Raw genomic sequence first — 21,052 nt, 5'->3', positions numbered from 1 at the left:
TTGCCAAAAGGTGGAAACAACCCAAATGTCCACTGATGGATAAACAGTTAAATGAAATGTGGTCTATACATATAATGGAATACTATTCAACTTTTAAAATGTTAGAAATTCTGACACATGATACAACGTGGATAAACTTTGAAGACATAATGCTAAGTGAAATAAGCCAGTCACAGAAGGATAAAAAATTGTAGAGTTCCACTTATAGTAGGTACCTATAGTGATCAAATTCATAGCTACAGAAAAATAGAATAGTAGTTGACAGGAACTGGAGGAGAAGGGGTATGAGAGTTATTGTCTACTGGGTACAGAATTATAATTTAGGAATATGAAAAAGTTCTGGAGATGTATAGTGGTGATGGTTGCACAACAATGTGGATATACTTAATGCCACTAAACTATGAACCTAAGAATTGTTAAAATGGTATGCTTCATTATGTATATTTTATCACAATAAATAGTTTTAACACAATAGGAAATACCAGTGACCCTTAGAGATAAATAATAGATGATATATGATAGAAAGATAGATAGATAGATATAGATGATAGAAATAGATGATAAATAGATAATAGATGGCTGGAAACTTTTGAGAATTATTTAAATAATTCTTTTTTTTTAAAGATTTTATTTATTTATTTCAGGGGGGAGGGGCAGAGGGAGAAGCAGACACCCTGCTGAGCAGGAAGCCCAATGCAGGACTCGGATCCCAGGACCCTAGGATCCTGACCTGAGTGGAAGGCAGATGCTTAACGGACAGAGCCACCCAGGCACCCCTATTTAAAGAATTCTTAACTTGAATAAAAGTGGTAAAGAAATACAGATCAGGCAGGTTTGAATTCAGACAGATGCTTCTTAAGTTGGGAATCCAGGATAGCTTATCCAAATTCCGTTAATTATCCTTCACTTATCTCTACTCAACATATAATACTTCTAGAATATCTGTCTTAGGCTGCCAAGTTCTTTCTTTTTAGAGCTAAATAAAAAGATTTCAAGGTTATGTTAGAATTAAGCTGAAGGACATTCTGAATAGTCAAAGGCAGACACAATACAAGGGGCAAGTACAGACAATAGTCAAGGAAGGGAGCCAAGGGTCAGTACTGGAAATCCAATCTCAGTTATTACATCTAAAGAAAAAGTAGGGGGGAGGAAAAAGAAATGGTCAGAATCTGGGGTTGCTAAAACACAGTGCAAGGCAATAAAATATTATATGGTTCAAGAAAAAACCTTTAGCTTTACTTTTATGGAATGCCAACCAAGTCTTACTGAGTTGTAGGTCAGTCAAAAGAAAGTCCTAGTAAGAGGAACTTGGTTTTTATATTTTATATTTTATTCTCTATGTACAGAACTCATATTTATTGCATTCTTTTTCCATCTCCTTATGTCTCTCTTCCTGTCTTCTGTTTTCATTTCTTGCATCATCACAATTCAAATCATATGAAGATCTTATTAACAGAGAGAAGAGTAGGAAGTTGAAATTGTGTGGAGAACAGCTGGTGGCCAAGAAGTGCACTTGAGATCAGACAGGACTGGAGACAACTAAATCAACTGAAGCAACAAATCCCAGTTAAGGCACTTCTATGGTTTATTATATGTCCGAAGGACAGTGGAATCTCAGTCAGTAGAATCAGAGGGTCCATTGAAGTGGGCAGGAAATTCCAAGTGATGGCTCAGTTTGTTCTGGGAATGAGCATATGTCCAAATGTGGTAAGCTTTCTGTTAGGGGGATGGGACAAGGAGGTTGAAGAATTGTTTCTAGACTCCATGAGTGGAATTGCCTGGAACTAGACCAGTCTGGTTAGTCCAATTAATGCTTGAGATTAAAGCGATAGGAGAGGACAGAGGTGATTGATAGGGTAACTACAGAGAAAATTCAAAGTGATGCTTAAGTCAAAGAGTCCTGTCTTTTGACCAAGGCCAGCACAGAACACAGATACAAGGAGATATTAATTCAAGGACAAATTACTGGGAAACATGGTTAGATAGAAGACCGTGGGAGCTAACGGCCATTGATTGGGTTGCTGGAACCTGCTCCTGAGGTTAGTGCTTATATTTTTATTCATCCTGTCAGTATACATCTAAGAACTGGGGAAAACTGAAGTTCAGGCTTAGCCCATCTGTTGCACCAGCTATAGGTAGCTGGGGAAAACAGGGTGAAAAGGAGACGATCATTAACACTTGATTGCGTTCAACTCCTAGCTCTCTTTTGTTGCTGCATTTCTTTTTCATTGGGCATGGTGAAGCCTTAAAGAATAATTTGACTTTTATTTTTTATTTATTTTTTAAAGATTTATTTATTTGAGAGAGTGAGAATGAGAGAGAGAGAGAGAGAGAGTACATGAGGGGGGGAGGGTCAGAGGGAGAAGCAGACTCCCCGCCGAGCAGGGAACCCGATGCAGGACTCGATCCGGGATCACGACCTGAGCTGAAGGCAGTCGCCTAACCAACTGAACCACCAGGCGCTCCATGATTTGACTTTTAAATCATACTTATTGAATGGTATCTTATTCATATTTCTCAACTCTGTCATTCCAGATGCAAAAAAAAACCCAAAACCAAAACCAAAACTACAGCCCTAAAACATAAGTGGTCCAACATTGATTATCCAATCCTAATCTAAGGCAAGTAGACATAATGGAACTGTAGAATTAATCATAGAGGAATAGCTGAGTGCCAGATTTGACTATTAGATAAACATTTCTTTGAGGGCTTAGTTGTTATCAGTCAATTCTGTTATTGACTGGCAGCCAAAAGAGTTTGGTTTGGCAAGTTCCGCGTTTTAAGATAATTTAAATTACTTTGACTCCAGGCACACCATGTGTTTTCCAGTTCACCACCATACCTATGACCTCCTGCTGATGGTACTTAGCTGTTATATACATTTTTCTAACCTGTTCGGTCACTGAATATGATTATAATTATTATAGAAGAACCTTGATATATTTTGCAAAATATAGCTAGAGATTTGGCAAGTTCTCAAAGCCCAGGATAGTTCTAGTAGCAAACCTCAAGAAAAGAAAGACAAAGCTGCACAGATGTGATGAATGATAAGGTTAGCTCCATTGCTGCCTAAGGGCCACACTCCCTACAGATCAGTTTCATAACCCACCTACCAGGTTTATTGTTACTGGCAGAAAACTACAACTTACTACATGCTGTAGGTTATTTATTTATTTTGTTCCCATCTCCCTATTTATTTTTTAAAATAGACTTGTTTTTAAAAAACAGTTTCTTATTTACAGAAAAAATTGAGATGACGTTACCGAGTTTCCATATGTCCTACACCCAGTTTCCAGAATCATTAACATCTTAACACTAGTAGGGTACCGATACCATTACATTATTGTTATGGACTGAATGTTTTGTCCTTTCCAAACTTATATGTTGAAATCCTAACCCCCAAAGTAATGGTACTAAGAGGTGAGGACTTTGGGAAGAAATTAGGCCATGAGAGTAGAGGCCTCTTGAAAGGGATTAGTGTCCTAGTGAGAAAAGGCATGAGAGCTTGCTCAGACTCTGCTTCCCGCCAAGTGAAATAACAAGCAGGACTCAGAAGACTGCAACTGGGGAGAGGATCCTTATTAGAACCCAACCAGCCTGGCATGGCTTTCCAACCTCCAGAACTGTGAGAAATAAATACCTGTTGTTTATAAGTCACCCAGTCTATGGTACTTTTTTATAGCAGCCCGAATTGACCAAGACAATATTAACTGAAGTCCATACTTTATTCGGATTTTCACAGATTTTACCTCATGTTCTTTTTCTGTTCTAAGATTAATCCAAGATACATTACACTTAGTTGTCATGTCTCCTTAGGCTCCTGTTAGATATAATAGCTTCTCAGAACTTCCTTGTTTAAGATAACCTTGACAATTTTGAGGAGCGTGGTCAGACATATTGTAGAATGCCTCTCTACTGGAATTTGTCTGATGTTTTTCTTATGATTAGACTGGGACTGTGGGTTTTCAGGAGGAAGACCAGAGAGGTAAAGTGCCATTTTCATTACATCATTGCATTCCATCAATACAATTTATCACTGTTGATGTTGACCTTGGTTGACATAGTGTTTTTCAGGTTTCTCTGCTATAAAGTTACTCCCCCCTCCTCCCCCTTCCATAATGTAATTTGTTTGGAATGAAGTCACTATGCACAGCCCACACCTAGTAGTACATAGTTACATTCCATCTCCTTGAGAAAGGAGTATCTGTGTAATTATTTGGAATTCTTCTGCATGGGAGATTTATCTCTTCTCCATTTATTTATTTACTCCACCATTTATTTTTATCAGTATGGACTTATGAATATTTTTGTTATGTTTGTTATAATGCACTGCTTTATTTATTTTGTTCTCAATTTGTTCAAGCTTTGGCCATTGTTCCAGGTTTCAGTTGGTTCATGGTCTTCTTTGACATGTCCTCATCAGTTTTTTTTGGAGGGAAGCACTTCCTTATTTTCTGATGCTTGATGCTTAGGACTTCTTGTATAGTTCTTGACCCAGTCCTATGATCAAACATTTCTCCAAAAAGCTCTGGTTCATTTTATTGGAAAATGGTGTGCTTGTTGCTACTACAGTATCATCACTTCTAAGTCCTATCAGTAGACAAAGGAAGGAAATATATCTGTATTTACTAACCTCTTTATAAGTATTCCTATGTGTATCCATCTATATCTATACTAAGCTAAATATGAGTTCATATTGATGTTTCTAACTCTAATTCATTACTATGTAGATTATTTTAATCTCTTCCTCTTGCCTATCTGAAAGCTGCTATGACAACAGTGAGGACCTGGCTCCCAGCAGCCATTCATTTATTTAGTTGTTCAGTTACATTGTTCAGTTCCATGTGTAGCAGCATCAGAATTGTCAACCCATACTCTCTTATACTGCAGATTTTTTCAAGGGTCAAAATTTCAAAAGTTAAATCTGTAAAAACCAATGTATTGTGTCTAAAGCAAGTATGAAAATGACATTCATTCTATTCTTAATAAATGCCACACAGAGGATACCATATTTTTAAATCAGACTTCATATATCTTTGTTCACTATTAGATCCCATCAAAATTTCAAATAATTGGAGAAGATATGGATTGAAACATGAAACACACAGCTTATATAAAATCTATGTAATTTTACATATGGAAGATATAATCTAAATTCTAACACTAGTTGCTACTAACTTGTACCTCTATTTTGAGAGCAGACAAAATGAAACTGAGAATCTAGGTAAACTGGGAGACTGAAAAGACTCCTTCAGGAAAAAATTTAGTGCTAGAAAAAGGACTTACAAGTAGAAATCAGAGTCCATTTCATGTCAGCACAGATGTTTCATTCAAGTTTTGCAGGAGGAGCTCATAAATAGATTTTTAAAAACATCCAGGTATATTTATAAATGGAATCAATAATAACAAGTTTTCATTTGAGAAGTTTCGAATGAGCTGTTTACTAAATGTGACTGGCGTATACTAGAGAAGAATAAAGCTAGTGTGGAAAGTTGGTAGCAGGCTGACTCACATAAATCATGATAAGGCTGCTGGAGACCAGTAGAGACCTAAGCAGAAACAAGCTGTGACTTTAATAAAACATGTCTCCATATGGGATTCTTGTAAGAGGCCTGGTGAAAACTTTTGGAAGCATAAAGAAAACGTAAATCCGGGCAGAGGTATCTCCTGGCATGCTTTCCCATAAGTATTTCATTTAGGGAAACACTAAAAATATAAATGCAAAGGTATTTTGAACAGCATGGGATGAATGGCAGATTAATTGAAGATGCAGACAGTGAAAAGAACCATGTCATAACATGATGAAAACATGAGCTAAATTGTGCCTTATGAAATAGAAATGTTAGATATATTAAGATAGATCTTCAGCCCAACCACCATGATTTTTTACATAGCTATCAGAACATTCTCCAGATAGGTCTGAAGCAGACTTCATGTGGAAATATCTGTAAATGTTTTCCCATCTTAATTTTCCAACAAACTCTTCTTTCAAGTCTATCAGCTTACTAAAAGATGTTGGAAAATCTTGTAACAATAATATTTACCCAACTTGATTTTTATCTATGGGAATGCAAAAAGTGTAGAAAGCCCTCTTTCTTCCCTCACCGGGAGCTGGGTTCTTTGACCCTTAAGTAATCTTTTGGAGAATTCCTGATTGCTCCATCTGTAAATCTTGAGGAAACAAACAGACTGGTATTTACTGTGTTACATTGAAAATTCCCCTATCTGTTGTCTGTGATCTCTGCAAATTCAGCTGATGGTTACTAAACATGGGGCAATTGCTTGCTGTTGTTTCTTTTTTTTTAAGTGAGTATGGAGAAGTTATTGCTTTTTAAGCTTTCTTTTGTTTTTGCAGGGTTAATACAGTCTTAAGCAATTTTTGTTTGTTATATTTTTACCACAAACCAAAAGCAAGACTTTTTCATCTTCTTAAGTTTTCAAACATAGCCTGGATGGCAAAATAGATGTATTATAGTAGGAAATTATGATCTGCTGCTTTGTCAAAATCTTGATAATAAAGGAGTTTGCTTAGGTAACTTTAACCTATGAATCCATGTTTTGGTACATTTCTAGCAAACACACAAACAGCAATTATGAAAATTATTTCATTTTGTATGTTGTACATATGATGTATTATGTATCATAGTATTTTACAACTCATGCAGTTTTAAGGTGAACGCTTTATTATTATCTCTCCATACCTTTTAATTTGTGTGTGTGTGTCTACATATTTACATTTGTGTTTCTACTTGGTAAAATTGATTTGTAATTTGTATTCCACAAAAGTGGATTAAAGTCATGGAGTAATAGATTGCATGTTAGAGTTTGTGTCTAAGTCTGTGTCTATACAAATAAAACCCATGTCTATATACATAATTTTACTAATATCACTTATGCAAAATAAAGCAAAAATTTTCAGTTCAGCAAATTGACTGGCTTTTCCTTCTCTCTCACTCTTACTCTCTTATTTCTTTTTCTTTCTCTTACTCTTTTACATTGTTCTTTTTTGGCTTGTTTATATGATGCCTAATCTCTATTTGATCTGATGTGGGGCCGGGGCTCAATCCCAGTACACTGAGATCATGACCTGAGTGGAAGGCAGACGCTTAACAGACTGAGTCACCCAGGTACCGCTTGACGGAATACTTATGCTGTCCTATAGCAATGACAGAATAGATGAGAAAGTGGAGAAAATCCTTTAGCACATTTTAAAGGTGCTAAAGATGAAATTAAAAAGTAGATTTTTTGAGAAGTAGTCATTATTAAGATTTACCAAATTGGTATAGATGTCTTCACCTGGCTTTCCAATGTTGGACACTGATCATATTTTTGTTTCTTTAAATTTTTTTATTATTATGTTAATCACCATACATTACATCATTAGTTTGTGATATAGTGTTCCATGATTTATTGTTTGTGCATAACACCCAGTGCTCCACGCAGAACGTGCCCTCTTTACTACCCATCACCAGGCTAACCCATCCCCCCCGCCCCCCTCCCCTCTAGAACCCTCAGTTTGTTTCTGAGTCCATCATCTCTCATGGTTCGTCTCCCCCTCCGACTTACTCCCCTCCATTCTTCCCCTCCTGCTATCTTCTTCTTTTTTTTTTCTTAACATATATTGCATTATTTGTTTCAGAAGTACAGATCTGTGATTCAACAGTCTTGCACAATTCACAGCACTCACCGTAGCACATACCCTCCCCAATGTCTATCACCCAGCTGCCCCATCCCTCTCACCACCCCCCACCACTCCAGTAACACTCAGTTTGTTTCCTGAGATTAAGAATTCCTCAAATCAGTGAGGTCATATGATACATGTCTTTCTCTGACTGAGTTATTTCACTCAGCGTAACACCCTCCATTTCCATCCACATCATTGCAAATGGCAAGATCTCATTCCTTTCGATGGCTGCATAGTATTCCATTGTATATATATACCACTTCTTCATTATCCATTCATCTGTTGATGGACAACTAGGCTCTTTCCACAGTTTGGCTATTGTGGACATTGCTGCTATAAACATTGGGGTGCACATAAGGCTTCGGATTCCTTCATTTGTATCTTTGGGGTAAATACCCAGTAGTGCAATTGCTGGATCGTATGGTAGCTCTATTTTCAACTGTTTGATGAACGTCCATATTGTTTTCCAGAGTTGTTGCACCAGCTTGCATTCCCACCAACAGTGTAGGAGGGTTCCCCTTTCTCCACATCCCTGCCAACATCTCTCGTTTCCTGACTTGTTAATTTTAGTCATTCTGACTGGTGTGAGGTGGTATCTCATTGAGGTTTTGATTTGGATTTCCCTGATGCCGAGTGATGTTGAGCACTTTTTCATGTGTCTGTGGGCCATTTGGATGTCTTCTTTGGAAAAATGTCTGTTCATGTTTTCTGCCCATTTCTTGATTGGATTATTTGTTCTTTGGGTGTTGAGTTTGATAAGTTCTTTATAGATTTTGGATACTAGCCCTTTATCTGATCCGTCATTTGCAAATATCTTCTCCCGTTCTGTCGGTTGTCTTTTGGTTTTGTGGACTGTTTCTTTTGCTGTGCAAAAGCTTTTTATCTTGATGAAATCCCAATAGTTCATTTTTGCCCTTGCTTCCCTTGCCTTTAGTGGTGTTTCTAGGAAGAAGTTGCTACAGCTGAGGTCGAAGAGGTTGCTGCCTGTGTTCTCCTTTAGGATTTTGATGGACTCCTGTCTCACGTTTAGGTCTTTCAACCATTTGGAGTCTATTTTTGTGTGTGGTGTAAGGAAATGGTCCAGTTTCATTCTTCTGCATGTGGCTGTCCAATTTTCTCAACACCATTTGTTGAAGAGACTGTGTTTTTGCCATTGGACATTCTTTCCTGCTTTGTCAAAGATGAGTTGACCATAGAGTTGAGGGTCCATTTCTGGGCTCTCGATTCTGTTCCATTGATCAATGTGTCTGTTTTTGTGCCAGTACCATACTGTCTTGATGATGACAGCTTTGAAATAGAGCTGGAAGGCCAGAATTGTGATGCCGCCAGCTTTGCTTTTCTTTTTCAAGATTCCTCTGGCTATTCGGGGTCTTTTCTGCTTCCATACAAATTTTAGGATTATTTGTTCCATTTCTTTGAAAAAAGTGGATGGTATTTTGATGGGGATTGCATTGAATGTGTAGACTGCTCAACGTAGCATTGACATCTTCACAATATTTGTTCTTCCAATCCATGAGCATGGAACGTTTTTCCATTTCTTTGTGTCTGCCTCAATATCTTTCATGAGTATTTTGTAGTTTTCTGAGTACAAATCCTCTGCCTCTTTGTTTAGACTTATTCCTAGGTATCTTATGGTTTTGGGTGCAATTGTAAATGGGATCAACTCCTTGATTTCTTTCTTCTGTCTTGTTGGTGTATAGGAATGCCACTGATTTCTGTGCATTGATTTTATATCCTGCCACTTTACTGAATTCCTGTATGAGTTCTAGCAGTTTTGGAGTCTTTTGGGTTTTCCACATACAGTATCATATCATCTGCAAAGAGTGAGAGTTTGACTTCCTCTTTGCCGATTGGGATGCCTTTGATTTCTTTTTGTTGTCTGATTGCTGTGGCTAGAACTTCTAATACTATGTGGAATAGCAGTGGTGATAGTGGACATCCCTGCCGTGTTCCTGACCTTAGGGGGAAAGCTCTCAGCTTTTCCCCATTGAGAATGATATTCGCTGTAGGTTTTTTGTAGATGGCTTTTATGATATTGAGGTATGTACCCTCTATCCCTATACTCTGAAGAGTTTTGATCAAGAAAGGATGCTGTACTTTGTCAAATACACTTTCTGCATCTATTGAGAGTATCATATGATTCTTGTTCTTTCTTTTGTTAATGTATTGTATCACGTTGATTGATTTGTGGATGTTGAACTAACCTTGCAGCCCAGGGATAAATCCCACTTGGTCGTGGTGAATAATCCTTTGAATTTACTGTTGGATCCTATTGGCTAGTATTTTGGTGAGAATTTTTGCATCCATGTTCATCAAGGATATTGGTCTGTAATTCTCCTTTTTGATGGGGTCTTTGTCTGGTTTGGGGATCAAGGTAATGGTGGCCTCATAAAATGAGTTTGGAAGTTTTCCTTCCATTTCTATTTTTGGGAACATTTTCAGGAGATTGGGTATTAATTCTTCTTTAAATGTTTGGTAGAAGTCCCCTGGGAAGCCATCTGGCCCTGGGCTTTGGTTTGTTGGGAGATTTTTGATGACTGCTTCAATTTCCTTAGTGGTTATAGGTCTGTTCAGGTTTTCTATTTCTTCTTGGTTCAGTTTTGGTAGTTGATACATCTCTAGGAATGCACCCATTTCTTCCAGGTTATCTAATTTGCTGGCATAGAGTTGCTCATAATATGTTCTTATAATTGTTTGTGTGTCTTTGGTGTTGGTTGTGATCTCTCCTCTTTCATTCATGATTTTGTTGATTTGGGTCATTTCTCTTTTCTTTTTGATAAGTCTGGCCAGGGGTTTGTCAATCTTGTTAATTCTTTCAAAGAACCAGCTCTTAGTTTCGTTGATCTGTTCTACTGTTCTTTTGGTTTCTATTTCATTGATTTCTGCTCTGATCTTTACTATTTCTCTTCTCCTGCTGGGTTTAGGCTTTATTTGCTGTTTTTTTCTCTAGTTCCTTTAGGTGTAGGGTTAGGTTGTGTATTTGAGACCTTTCTCGTTTCTTAAGAAAGGCTTGTATTGCTATATACTTTCCTCTTAGGATTGCCTTACCTGCAACCCAAAGATTTTGAAGAGTTGTGTTTTCATTTTCATTGGTTTCCATGAATTTTTTTAATTCTTCTTTAATTTCCTGGTTGACCCATTCATTCCTTAGTAGGATGCTCTTTAGCCTCCATGTATTTGAGTTCTTTCCGACTTTCCTCTTGTGATTGAGTTCTAGTTTCAAAGCATTGTAGTCGGAAAACATGCAGGGAATAATCCCAATCTTTTGGTACCGGTGGAGACCTGATTTGTGACCTAGGATGTGATCCATTCTGGAGAATGATCCATGGGCACTAGAGAAGAATGTGTATTCCGTTGCTTTGGGATGGAATGTTCTGACTATGTCTGTGAAGTCCATTTGGTCCAGTGTCTCATTTAAAGTCTTTATTTCCTTGTTGATCTTTTGCTTGGATGATCTGTCCATTTCAGTCAGGGGGGTGTTAAAGTCCCCCACTATTATTGTATTGTTGTCGATGTGTTTCTTTGCTTTTGTTATTAACTGCCTTATATAATTGGCTCCTCCCATGTTAGGGGCATAGATATTTACAATTGTTAGATCTTCTTGTTGGATAGACCCTTTAAGTAGGATATAGTGTCCTTCCTCATCTCTTATTACAGTCTTTGGTTTAAAATCTAATTTGTCTGATATAAGGATTGTCACCCCAGCTTTCTTTTGGTGTCCATTAGCATGGTAAATGGGTTTCCACCCCCTCGCTTTCAATCTGGGGGTGTCTTTGGGTCTAAAATGAGTCTCTTGCAGACAGCATATCAATGGGTCTTGTTTTTTTATCCAATCTGATAGCCTGTGTCTTTTGATTGGGGCATTTAGTCCATTTACATTCAGGGTAACTATTGAAAGGTATGAATTTAGTGCCATTGTATTGCCTTTAAGGTGACTGTTACTGTATATTGTCTGTATTCCTTTCTGGTCTATGCTGCTTTTAGGCCCTCTCTTTGCTTAGAGGACCCCTTTCAATATTTCTTGGAGGGCTGGTTTCATGTGTGCAAATTCCTTTAGTTTTTGTTTGTCCTGGAAGGTTTTTTTCTCTCCTTCTATTTTCAATGACAGCCTAGCTGGATATAGTATTCTTGGTTGCATATTTTTCTCGTGTAGTGCTCTGAAGATATCATGCCAGTCCTTTCTGGCCTGCCAGGTGTCTGTGGATAAGTCTGTTGCCAACCTAATGTTTCTACCATTATAGGTTACATATCTCTTCTCCTGAACTGCTTTCAGGATTTTCTCTTTGTCTCTGAGACTCGTAAGTTTTACTATTAGATGTTGGGGTGTTGACCTATTTTTATTGATTTTGAGGGGGGTTCTCTGTGCCTCCTGGATTTTGATGCCTGTTTCCTTCCCCACATTAGGGAAGTTCTCTGCTATAATTTGCTCCAATATACCTTCTGCCCCTCTCTCTCTTTCTTCTTCTTCTGGGATCCCAATTATTCTAATGTTGTTTCGTCTTATCATATCGCTTATCTCCCGAATTCTGCCCTCGTCATCCTGTATTTGTTTCTCTCTCTTTTTCTCAGCTTCTTTATTTTCCATCATTTGGTCTTCTATATCGCTGATTCTCTCTTCTGCCTCATTTATCCTAGCAGTTAGTGTCCCCATTTTTGATTGCCCCTCATTGATAGCCTTTTTGATTTCAACTTGGTTAGATTTTAGTTCTTTTATTTCTCCAGAAAGGGTTTCTCTAATAACTTCAATGCTTTTTTCAAGCCCAGTGAGTATCTTTAAAGTCATGATTCTGAACTCTAGGTCCTTCATTGTACTAATGTCCATATTGAGTAGGTCCCTCGCAGATGGTACTACCTCTTGTTCTTTTTGTTGAAGTGATTTTTTCTGTCTTGTCATTTTGTCCAGAGGAGAATAGATGAATGAGAGAACAAAATGCTAACAGGGTAACAACATCCCCAGCAAATATACTCTATACAAATCAGAAAAGACCTGAAACCAGGGGAAAAGAAAGGGAAAGAAAGAAAAAAGAAAGAGAAAGAAAGAGAAAAAGAAAAAGATAAAAACAGAATACAAAAAACAAACAGAATATGATCAAATATGATCAGGCTGGTGCATAGATCAGTGCCACACACTAGACTTTGTGTGTATTTTGGTCTGTTAGAAGAAAGTGCCTCCCAAAATTTTAAAGAAAGAAACACTTCTATATGTACAAAATAAGGATTGATACGATGAAGGAATGGAATATGACTGTAAAGATGAAAATTATAAAGAATTTTATAAAAGGAATTGATAAGAGAAGAAGTTGTTTGAAAAAAGAAAGAAGAGAATTTAAAAAAAAAAAGAAAGAAAGAAAAAACGGGAGAGAATGTGATTAGGCAGGAGACTAGAACAAAGCCATACACTAGAGATTTAGGGTATATTTTGATCTGTTAGAAGAAACTGTATCTCAAAATTTTAAAGAGAGAACAACTTATATATATTTGCCAAAAATAATGGTAACTACTCTGAAGGGTTAGAATATGACTGTAAAAATGAAAAATAAATTTTTTTAAAAAAGTGATTATTAAAATGTTGGTTGAAAAAGGGGAAAAGAAAAATTTAAAAAAAAAGACAGTTAAAAAAATTAACTTTGAAAGACTAAAGAATCATGGTTAAAAAGTCATGAATTCTATGTGCAGTATTCCTCTAGCGCTGGAGTTCTGCCGTTCTCATTGATCGGTAAACTTGGTCTTGGCTGGCTGTTCCTGCTGATCTTCTGGGGGAGGGGCCTGTTGCCGTGGTTCCCAAATGTCTTTGCCAGAGGCAGAATTGCCCCACCCTTCCCAGGTCCGGGCTAAGTAATCTGCTCAGGTTTGCTCTGGGAGCTTTTGTTCCCTGAATGCTTTCCATACATTTTTGGAGGACGAGAGTGAAAATGGCTGCCCCCCAATCTCTGCCCCGGAGGAACCGAGAACTTGGGTCCCCACTGCTCAGTGCATCCCCAAAGAAAAACAGTCAATCACTCCCGTCTCGCCGGTCTCTGGCCACGCTCTGTGCTCACCCGGCCTGTGACCGAGCGTTTCTATCTCTGGCACCTGACCCCGTGTGGAGTCTCCAAACCCAGCAAATCCCTGTGGTGCGCTCCCACGCCGCTCCTCCCAAGGAAGGAGGGGGAATCTTCCTGGATCTGCCGCATGTTGGGTCTCTGCTGGAGGAGCAGTGGCCCGACTGTGTTGCCGATCACAGTTTATGGCAACCCCGAGCTGAGAGCCCACGTCTCGGCTCCGTCTCTGCAGCCAGCTTCCCTGCTCTGATACCCAGGAGCTCTGCCGCAGTCAGTCACCCCCGGTCTTTCTGTGACCCTGGGGGTCCTGAGACCACACTGTCCCGCGAGGGTTCCACCCCCTGCTTAGCCACTGGAGTGCCGTCCCTCAGCGGAGCTGACTTCTAAACGTTCTGATTCTGTGCTCCGCGGCTCTATCACTTTCCAGAAATGGCCGATGGAGAACCCCTCCCACATCGTCTATCCTCCCAAATTTCGCCTCGGATTCACTTCGCACATCCTACCTTCCAGAACGTGGTCTCTTTTTTCTGTTCAGAGAGTTGTTGCTATTCTTTTCTTCGATCTCCTGCTGAGTTCATAGGTGTTCAGAATGGTTTGATCTCTATCCAGCTGAATTCCTGAGACCACCCAAAATCCAGGTCTCCTACTCTTCCCCCATCTTGCTCCCGTGGACACTGATCATATTAACAATGTGTACTTAACACAGTAAGAGGTTTTGTATAAAGTTGGGGATTCTTTGATTATTCAAATTACTTATTTATCAAAATCTTGAGAATAAAAGATTCTGCTTGGGTAAGTCTAACGTATGAATCTATTTCTTGATGCATTTTTAGCAAAAAAACAAACAAACCCAAATTAGCAATTATGAAAATTAGTCAATTTTGCTTGTTCAATGTACTATGTATGTATTTTACAATTAATGCAGGTTTAAGGTGAGCACTTTATTATTGTCTCTAATCGAATTAATAATACAAACAGCATTAAAAATCCCCCAAGATCAGTCTTTTGAATGGTTTTTTTTATGGTTTCTCACTTCCTTTTGGGAGGAGACCCAGGAAGAACAGCCTGTAAGGTTCACAATTTAAAATGAGAGTAATTGGAATCTACTAGAAGTTTTCAATTCCAAATCTAAGCCCTTTCAAGATTCCATAGTCCATTTAGTATAGCTTGATCTGTTAGTATTTGTTTTGCTTCATGCCAAACTCTAGCCACACTGAAATTATTTCACTTCTCAATTTGTGACATGCTCTTGCCTACAAATTACTTCTCCCCTGATGTCTAGACCACCCTTCCCCACGCATCCTTCTTCCCTTTGTGTGGCTAACTCCTACTCACCATTCAGACTCTAGTTTAGATTTTCTCAGTGAAGCCTAGTCGAGTTAGGTTAGATAAGTCTTTGCTATCTGCTTCTGAAAAATCCTGTATCTTTCCTATGAACATTTTGTTGAAATTACTTGTCTGCTATCTGTTTTATTTACTCATATAAATTCACATTTATTTATATGAGATCCACACAATGAGAGACTGCAAAGGGTGGTAAGCCAAGGGAACTTAAATCTGTGGAGGACAACGTGGAAATGAAACTTGGGCAGAACTCTGAGGAAGAAGAGGCCCTCTAACAGGATCTGAGAAGAAATAGAGGCAGGGAGAAATCACCTCGAGAGGGAAACATTTTTAGGAATGGTGAGTACCAGGGTTGAGGTTCCTGCTTGTGCATTGTTCATAAATCTTTCATTAATGTTATTATGCTGCACACTTTTGTGGGGAAGTATATTGGGAATTAGAAGAGAGAAAGAATGGGCTTTGTGCTCCACACCACAGATAATGTCGACCCATGGAAAAAATGGGAGCTGCAGGTACCTGAGTAGTTGTAAGGAGCTAAATGACAGAGCAAAAGCAGGTTGCAATGTGAACCAATCAGTGAGAAAATAGGAGAGGACACTTCCTCCCTCAACATTGTGGAGCTTTAAAAGAAAGTGGACTTAAAATACCCAAAAGCAATAGTAAATGAGGAGGGAGGTAGATAAGTGTGAATCAAAGTTCTAAGATCCATCTTTTTTGACTAGAAATGTAAAGTGAGGCATTGGCAAGTTGGATTTCTTGAAACTATGGATTGTTATTCTTCATCATGTGGTAAGTTTTCAGTCATTGTCACTTCAAATGTCTCTGACCCTTTCCTCTCTCCTCCGCCTGTAAAAATCCAACTAGACATTGGTAAGACCTTATCCCCAGATCCTCCATGTCTTTTCATTACTTTTTCCTATTTACTACCTCTTTATCTCTCTGATGTGAATTCCAGATAAAGTCCTTTTGTTTTAGTTCCTGGATCTCCGATTTTCTTTTCAGCTGTGTCTATGCTGGTATAAAATTTTTCCATTGAGTATTTTAGTCAAACTATTGTAATTTTTACTTTTAAGAGTTTTGTTTGAATTATTTACAAATATGCTTGGTCTTTAATCATATTCAAACTTCCTTATCTCATATGTGTCAGTTTTACTCAATGAGCAGAGAAGTGCTTTGTAACGAGTATTCACTTCCCTCTTTCACTGAGTGCTCAGCTGTGCTAAGCTGTACAAACACCTGGGTTGGTTAATTAAAAATCTGAAGTCAGCCTTATTAGCAAAATGGAATACAAGGGGTGGGGGTTGAGAAAATTTCCATCATTCTATGGAAGGGACTGCTGTTCGTAACCCATCTCTGGAAAAGATATCTGTTTTTCTACAGAGGTTTGTAATTTTCCACATAATATACAAAATGCTAAGGGAAGCATTTATGTTTGTTTATTAGATTTTATTTATTTATTTTGAGAGAGAGAGAGAGAGAGAACTGGGGGGATAGAAGCAGAGGGAGAGAATCCCAAGCAAACTCCACACAAAGTTTGGAAAGCTACATGGGGCTTGATTTCATGATCCTGAGATCATGACCTGAGCTGAAGTCAAGACTGAGACACTTAACTGATTGAGCCACCCAGGTGCCCCAAGAATTTGTGTTTTTTGTTTTTTTTAAGATTTTATTTATTTGACAGAGAGAGGGAACACAAGCAGAGGGAGTGGGGGGGGGAGCAGGCTTCCCGGGGAGCAGGGAGCCTGATGCGGGGCTGGATTCCAGGACCCTGGGATCATGACCTGAGCCAAAGGCAGAGGTTTAATGACAGAGCTACCCAAGCACCCCAGAATTTATGTTTTTTTAACTCAAAGTATTTTTAATGTAAAAAGATATAAAACAATAACTTTTAAAACTGTCAAAGAAAGATAAACACCTGATGACTTTGACAAGAAGTTTTATTTTAAATATTTTATGGTTACATTTTTATTTCCATACATCAAAAATAGTAGAAAAAATCTCTTTTGGGAACACATAAAAGCATTTTAAAGTCAAAAAATAAAGTTAGTGTTTAAAAACACAATAATTTAAGTGAAATTATTAGAATCCATTTGTAAATAATAAATAAGTTTTATCTAGCAAGAAATTACTTTGTTAACATTGCCCGTTGGATTTTTTTTTATTATTTTATTTTTTTAATTTTTGCCTGTTGAATTTTTGCTGTTTTGAGAAACAATTCTAACTCAGGGTTCTGATGATTCAACACAGCAGTGCACAGCAAGGCTGCCCACAATAAGACAAGACTGGGAATATCAAAAATAGGATTGCTAGTTCAATGAAAATTTCAGATAAATAATGATATACTAAAAAATTAGCCATTGTCTGAATTCAAAATTAATTGGGTGTTTGTTTTTAATTTTGCTAAATCTGGCAACCTTGTTCAAAATAATTCTCTAATATAACATCATTTAATATTAAAATAAATATAAATTCACTACCATCATTCTACTAGCCTATCAATAATAGTTCCTTTCCCATTTTTCCAAATTTATGCACACATATCCCTATATTTATTTCTTAAATAAATATATAAATAATAAATAAGCAAACAAGTTTCACCTGAACATAATTGAGACAACATGAGAAAAAGTTAAAGTGCTTCCACATGTCCTCACATCTCTGTGAGGTAGGATGGTGGCTGATACTTTTTCTCCAGTTGAGGAATAAAGAAGAAACCAAGGCAAAGTTGAACAGGGACTGGTGCATCCTGGCCAGCAGGCTGGGGTGGAACAATGTAACAACAACAAAATATATCCAGGATTTTCAGCTAAATTTGAATTTACAGTAAACAATGAATAATATTTTTAATATAAATGTGCCTAGATATTGCATAGGACAACGTATATGAGACATTGGAAAAAAATTATTCATTGTTTTACTTAATATTCAAATCTAACTGGGCATATTGTATTTTATCTGACCACCCCACACCAGACCCACACAGAACATGAAGCGCTGAAGTAGATTTCTTTGAAGTCTCATTGGCATCTTTACTGAGGAATTCTTGGAAATCATGGAGAATGTGTTTATTTGTTTCATGATTCCTGTTTCTCAGCCCTGGAAATAAATAAAATAAAAAAATTAATTAACAGTGTTCTAATAAGGAGGAAAGTATTGTTCTTGAATATATATTTACGAGGGAAATGAATAGTCTTAGATATTCATGTGTTAGAAGTATCCTAATTATCAACTATGAATAAAGAGACAGATAAGTTATCATTCAAGCCAGGACTCTTCTGAGAATGAAAGGGAACCATACCAATGATACAGGGTACAGGCGTAAGCCCAGAGTTCCCTGGTCAAACTGAGATGTATGGTCTTCCCAGTCAAGAATACAGCTAATTCACTATTGCTACTTTTTTTTTTTTAATCAAAAGGGCAGATCCCCAAAAGAGTGGACTTCCAGCAGCAACAGAAAATTTATAGGCTAACTTTTAGACTGTATGTCTCAGGATAAATGAAGAATCAAAAAAACAAATAAACAAACAAACAAACCAAAAAACACAACTTACCTCTTCAAAAATATCTGCACAACCTTCTGTACCCATTTTTCCTTGGGGTCCAGGCACACCTCTTTTCCATTGACCAGCTTTACACTGAAATGAGAGAGATATGATTAAATCAGTACCTAGCAGGTTTCAGACAACCCTTTGCCCTTCAATTTGTGGTTCCTGAAGTACGAGCATAAAATCTGAGTCCAAGTCATTTTTAGTTACGAGGCATGGAAGTTACCATATTTAAATGTGATGGAGACAAAGAATCTTTCTTTTCTGTTCTGCCCACTACTGTATTCCTGTACCTAGAACTTTGCTGGATACTTCCACCTTCCTCCGTTATAGGTTTGCTGAAATTAACATATCTAATCACTTTTGAAAGTACTTACATGATTTCTGAGTTTTCACAATGTGGGCCACTGTCAATCACTCTCAGTTCTTTGATATATTTGGGATGGAAAGGCGAGGAGTGAGTATTTATGCACTGGCATCGAAGTTCTGAACTCATTCTTGACAGAACTGCAGCTGTGAAAAAATAATAAAAACAAGGATTAATTTCATCCCAAACATGGCTCTGCTAGCTACTCTCTCCTTAATTCCCACCTGATAATATGGTGACTGTATGTTTGGTAAACATCACCTCTTTAGTAAAGTCATTCTTGAGGGAGAAGCCTGGATATTCTCCTAGCCCCTAAGTTCAATTAAAAAAACAACAGCTGTCATTAATGACAGCATTGACTGACTTCCTTCATAAAGACTTGGAGTTGTCTTTGTGAAATGTTGACATTCTTATGGTACTTTTTCTTCTAGTTGATATTGTGTAATCTTCTGTGATACCACAATGCTATTTATAGTATGTAAACTAAGATTCAACCACAGAGAAATTGCCTTCAGAAAGAATTAATAGAAATATATAAGTTTCACAAAGATGTCTCTTAGCAAAATCTGTAATGCTTAATGGAAAAGAAAAAAAATGTAAAAGCAAACATTTCTAACTGTATTTCTTTCATGGGAGGGATCCCAAGAAGATTTACAGTTTGTCAGGGTGTCTTTAAATCCAAGAGGAAATGATAGCGTCTGAAGCTTGTCAATAAAACTGCACGTGGAGTAAAGTTACCTGAGTTATCTCACTCGATATTAGTAAATAATATGAGTAATTGTGGCCCCTCATAAGATATACCCTAGGGGCGCCTGGATGGCTCAGTTGGTTAAGCATCCGACTCTTGATTTTGGCTCCGGTCATGATCTCAAGGGTCGTGAGATGGAGCCCTGCATCTGGCTCCTCACTCAGCGTGGAGTCTGCTTGAGATTCTCTCTCTCTCCCTCTCCCTCTGCCTCTCCTCCCACACACTCTCTCTCACTCTCTAAAAATAAATAAATAAATACATCTTTTAAAATAAGATATACTCTAAATTACAGATTTATATTAATGCATTTATATGTACATATCCTATAGAGTATGAAAAATAGGAACAGGGTGTCTCTATTAATCAAACTTTATACTTTTCTAAGTATTGTAGAGATAAAATCTAAACAATTAAGGCTTCAATTTAACATTAAGTGACTGCAAATATTATTTCCTTTACCTGAATAAAAAGGATGTTTGCTATTAAAGCATTAAGGGCAATCTTGCTATCTGAGGATCACATTTAGGCACAGTAAAACTCCATGGACCAGAAAAGTCTGCTTACCTTCGCACAGAGCTGCAGAAAGCAGGAAAACTGCCAAGAGAGCAATAGCCAGCTTGGAAGTCATGTTGACGAAAGGTGCCTTCGTTCTGGTTTCTCCCTGGCTCTTGTCCCAGACGCTGGTGAGCTCTGCTGTCCCAAGGGACTTCTGTTGGATGGAGAGCTTCTGTGGCTTTTTATATTATTCAGAGCAGCAGAGAATATGCACCCTCATTCTTGCATTATGTCAGAGGAAATTCCACAATATGCAACCATCCGCCTGCCCTTTGAGAGCAGACCTGAGTCATCAGACTCCTCTAATTTGTCTCATCAAATTTTTGGCAGGATCGAAGTTCTACTGGATCTTTAACAGAATTTAATTTATTTTACTTAAAAATATATTTGTTTTAAAACATGTTTAAAAATCATTGTTAGATATTCAAGCTTCTTTTGGTACATTATTATCAGTTGTACTTTTTTATGTATAAATATATTGTTGTACTATCTGGCAGTTGTTAGAGTAAGGTCATTTATGACTACCCTTTTAGGGCATGGTCATTTCTTGAGGTAAATTATGTGTGCTGCAGTGATAGAGAAGGTAATCTCGTCAACCACTTTTATTGAAGACATAATTTTGAGAAGTCCTTTTCTGAGTATTTTGGAAAGTTTCCAGGAACTGTTACCGTTCCCAAGGAGCATATTACAACTCTTCACAAGATTTGGCTTTCTAATGTATGTTTGAAAGAATGAAAAGGCACATCTTTCAGTTCCAAAAATATTTAT

General features: G+C 37.6%; 1 protein-coding gene across 1 annotated transcript; it reads right to left on the bottom strand.

Annotated features, from left to right (window-relative positions):
* Window positions 1-16,988: 16,988 nt before the first annotated feature.
* CXCL8 (C-X-C motif chemokine ligand 8) lies at window positions 16,989-20,452 on the bottom strand. The gene is made up of 4 exons (XM_025887638.2): window positions 20,294-20,452; window positions 18,992-19,127; window positions 18,621-18,704; window positions 16,989-18,165 (listed from the first exon to the last, which is right to left on the bottom strand). The coding sequence occupies exons 1-4, from the start codon at window positions 20,355-20,357 to the stop codon at window positions 18,144-18,146; spliced, it is 306 nt and encodes a 101-aa protein (XP_025743423.1). The 5' UTR covers window positions 20,358-20,452; the 3' UTR covers window positions 16,989-18,143.
* Between the last annotated feature and the right edge of the window lie 600 nt (window positions 20,453-21,052).

The sequence above is a fragment of the Callorhinus ursinus genome, unplaced genomic scaffold, assembly GCF_003265705.2.
Source record: "Callorhinus ursinus isolate GAN/ISIS: 27379988/994484 unplaced genomic scaffold, GSC_fseal_2.0 scaffold4, whole genome shotgun sequence".
NCBI lineage: Eukaryota > Metazoa > Chordata > Mammalia > Carnivora > Otariidae > Callorhinus > Callorhinus ursinus.
Note: the sequence above shows the minus strand (reverse complement) of the source record. Positions and strands in the feature narration are given on the sequence as shown.

Excerpts from the sequence above, each read along its gene's own strand:
- CXCL8 (XM_025887638.2), bottom strand. The coding sequence starts at position 20,357 with ATGACTTCCAAGCTGGCTATTGCTCTCTTGGCAGTTTTCCTGCTTTCT. Across the intron at positions 19,128-20,293 it reads TTCTGCAGCTCTGTGCGAAG|CTGCAGTTCTGTCAAGAATG; the intron begins GTAAGCAGACTT and ends ATTTTTTCACAG. Across the intron at positions 18,705-18,991 it reads TGTGAAAACTCAGAAATCAT|TGTAAAGCTGGTCAATGGAA; the intron begins GTAAGTACTTTC and ends CTCTCATTTCAG.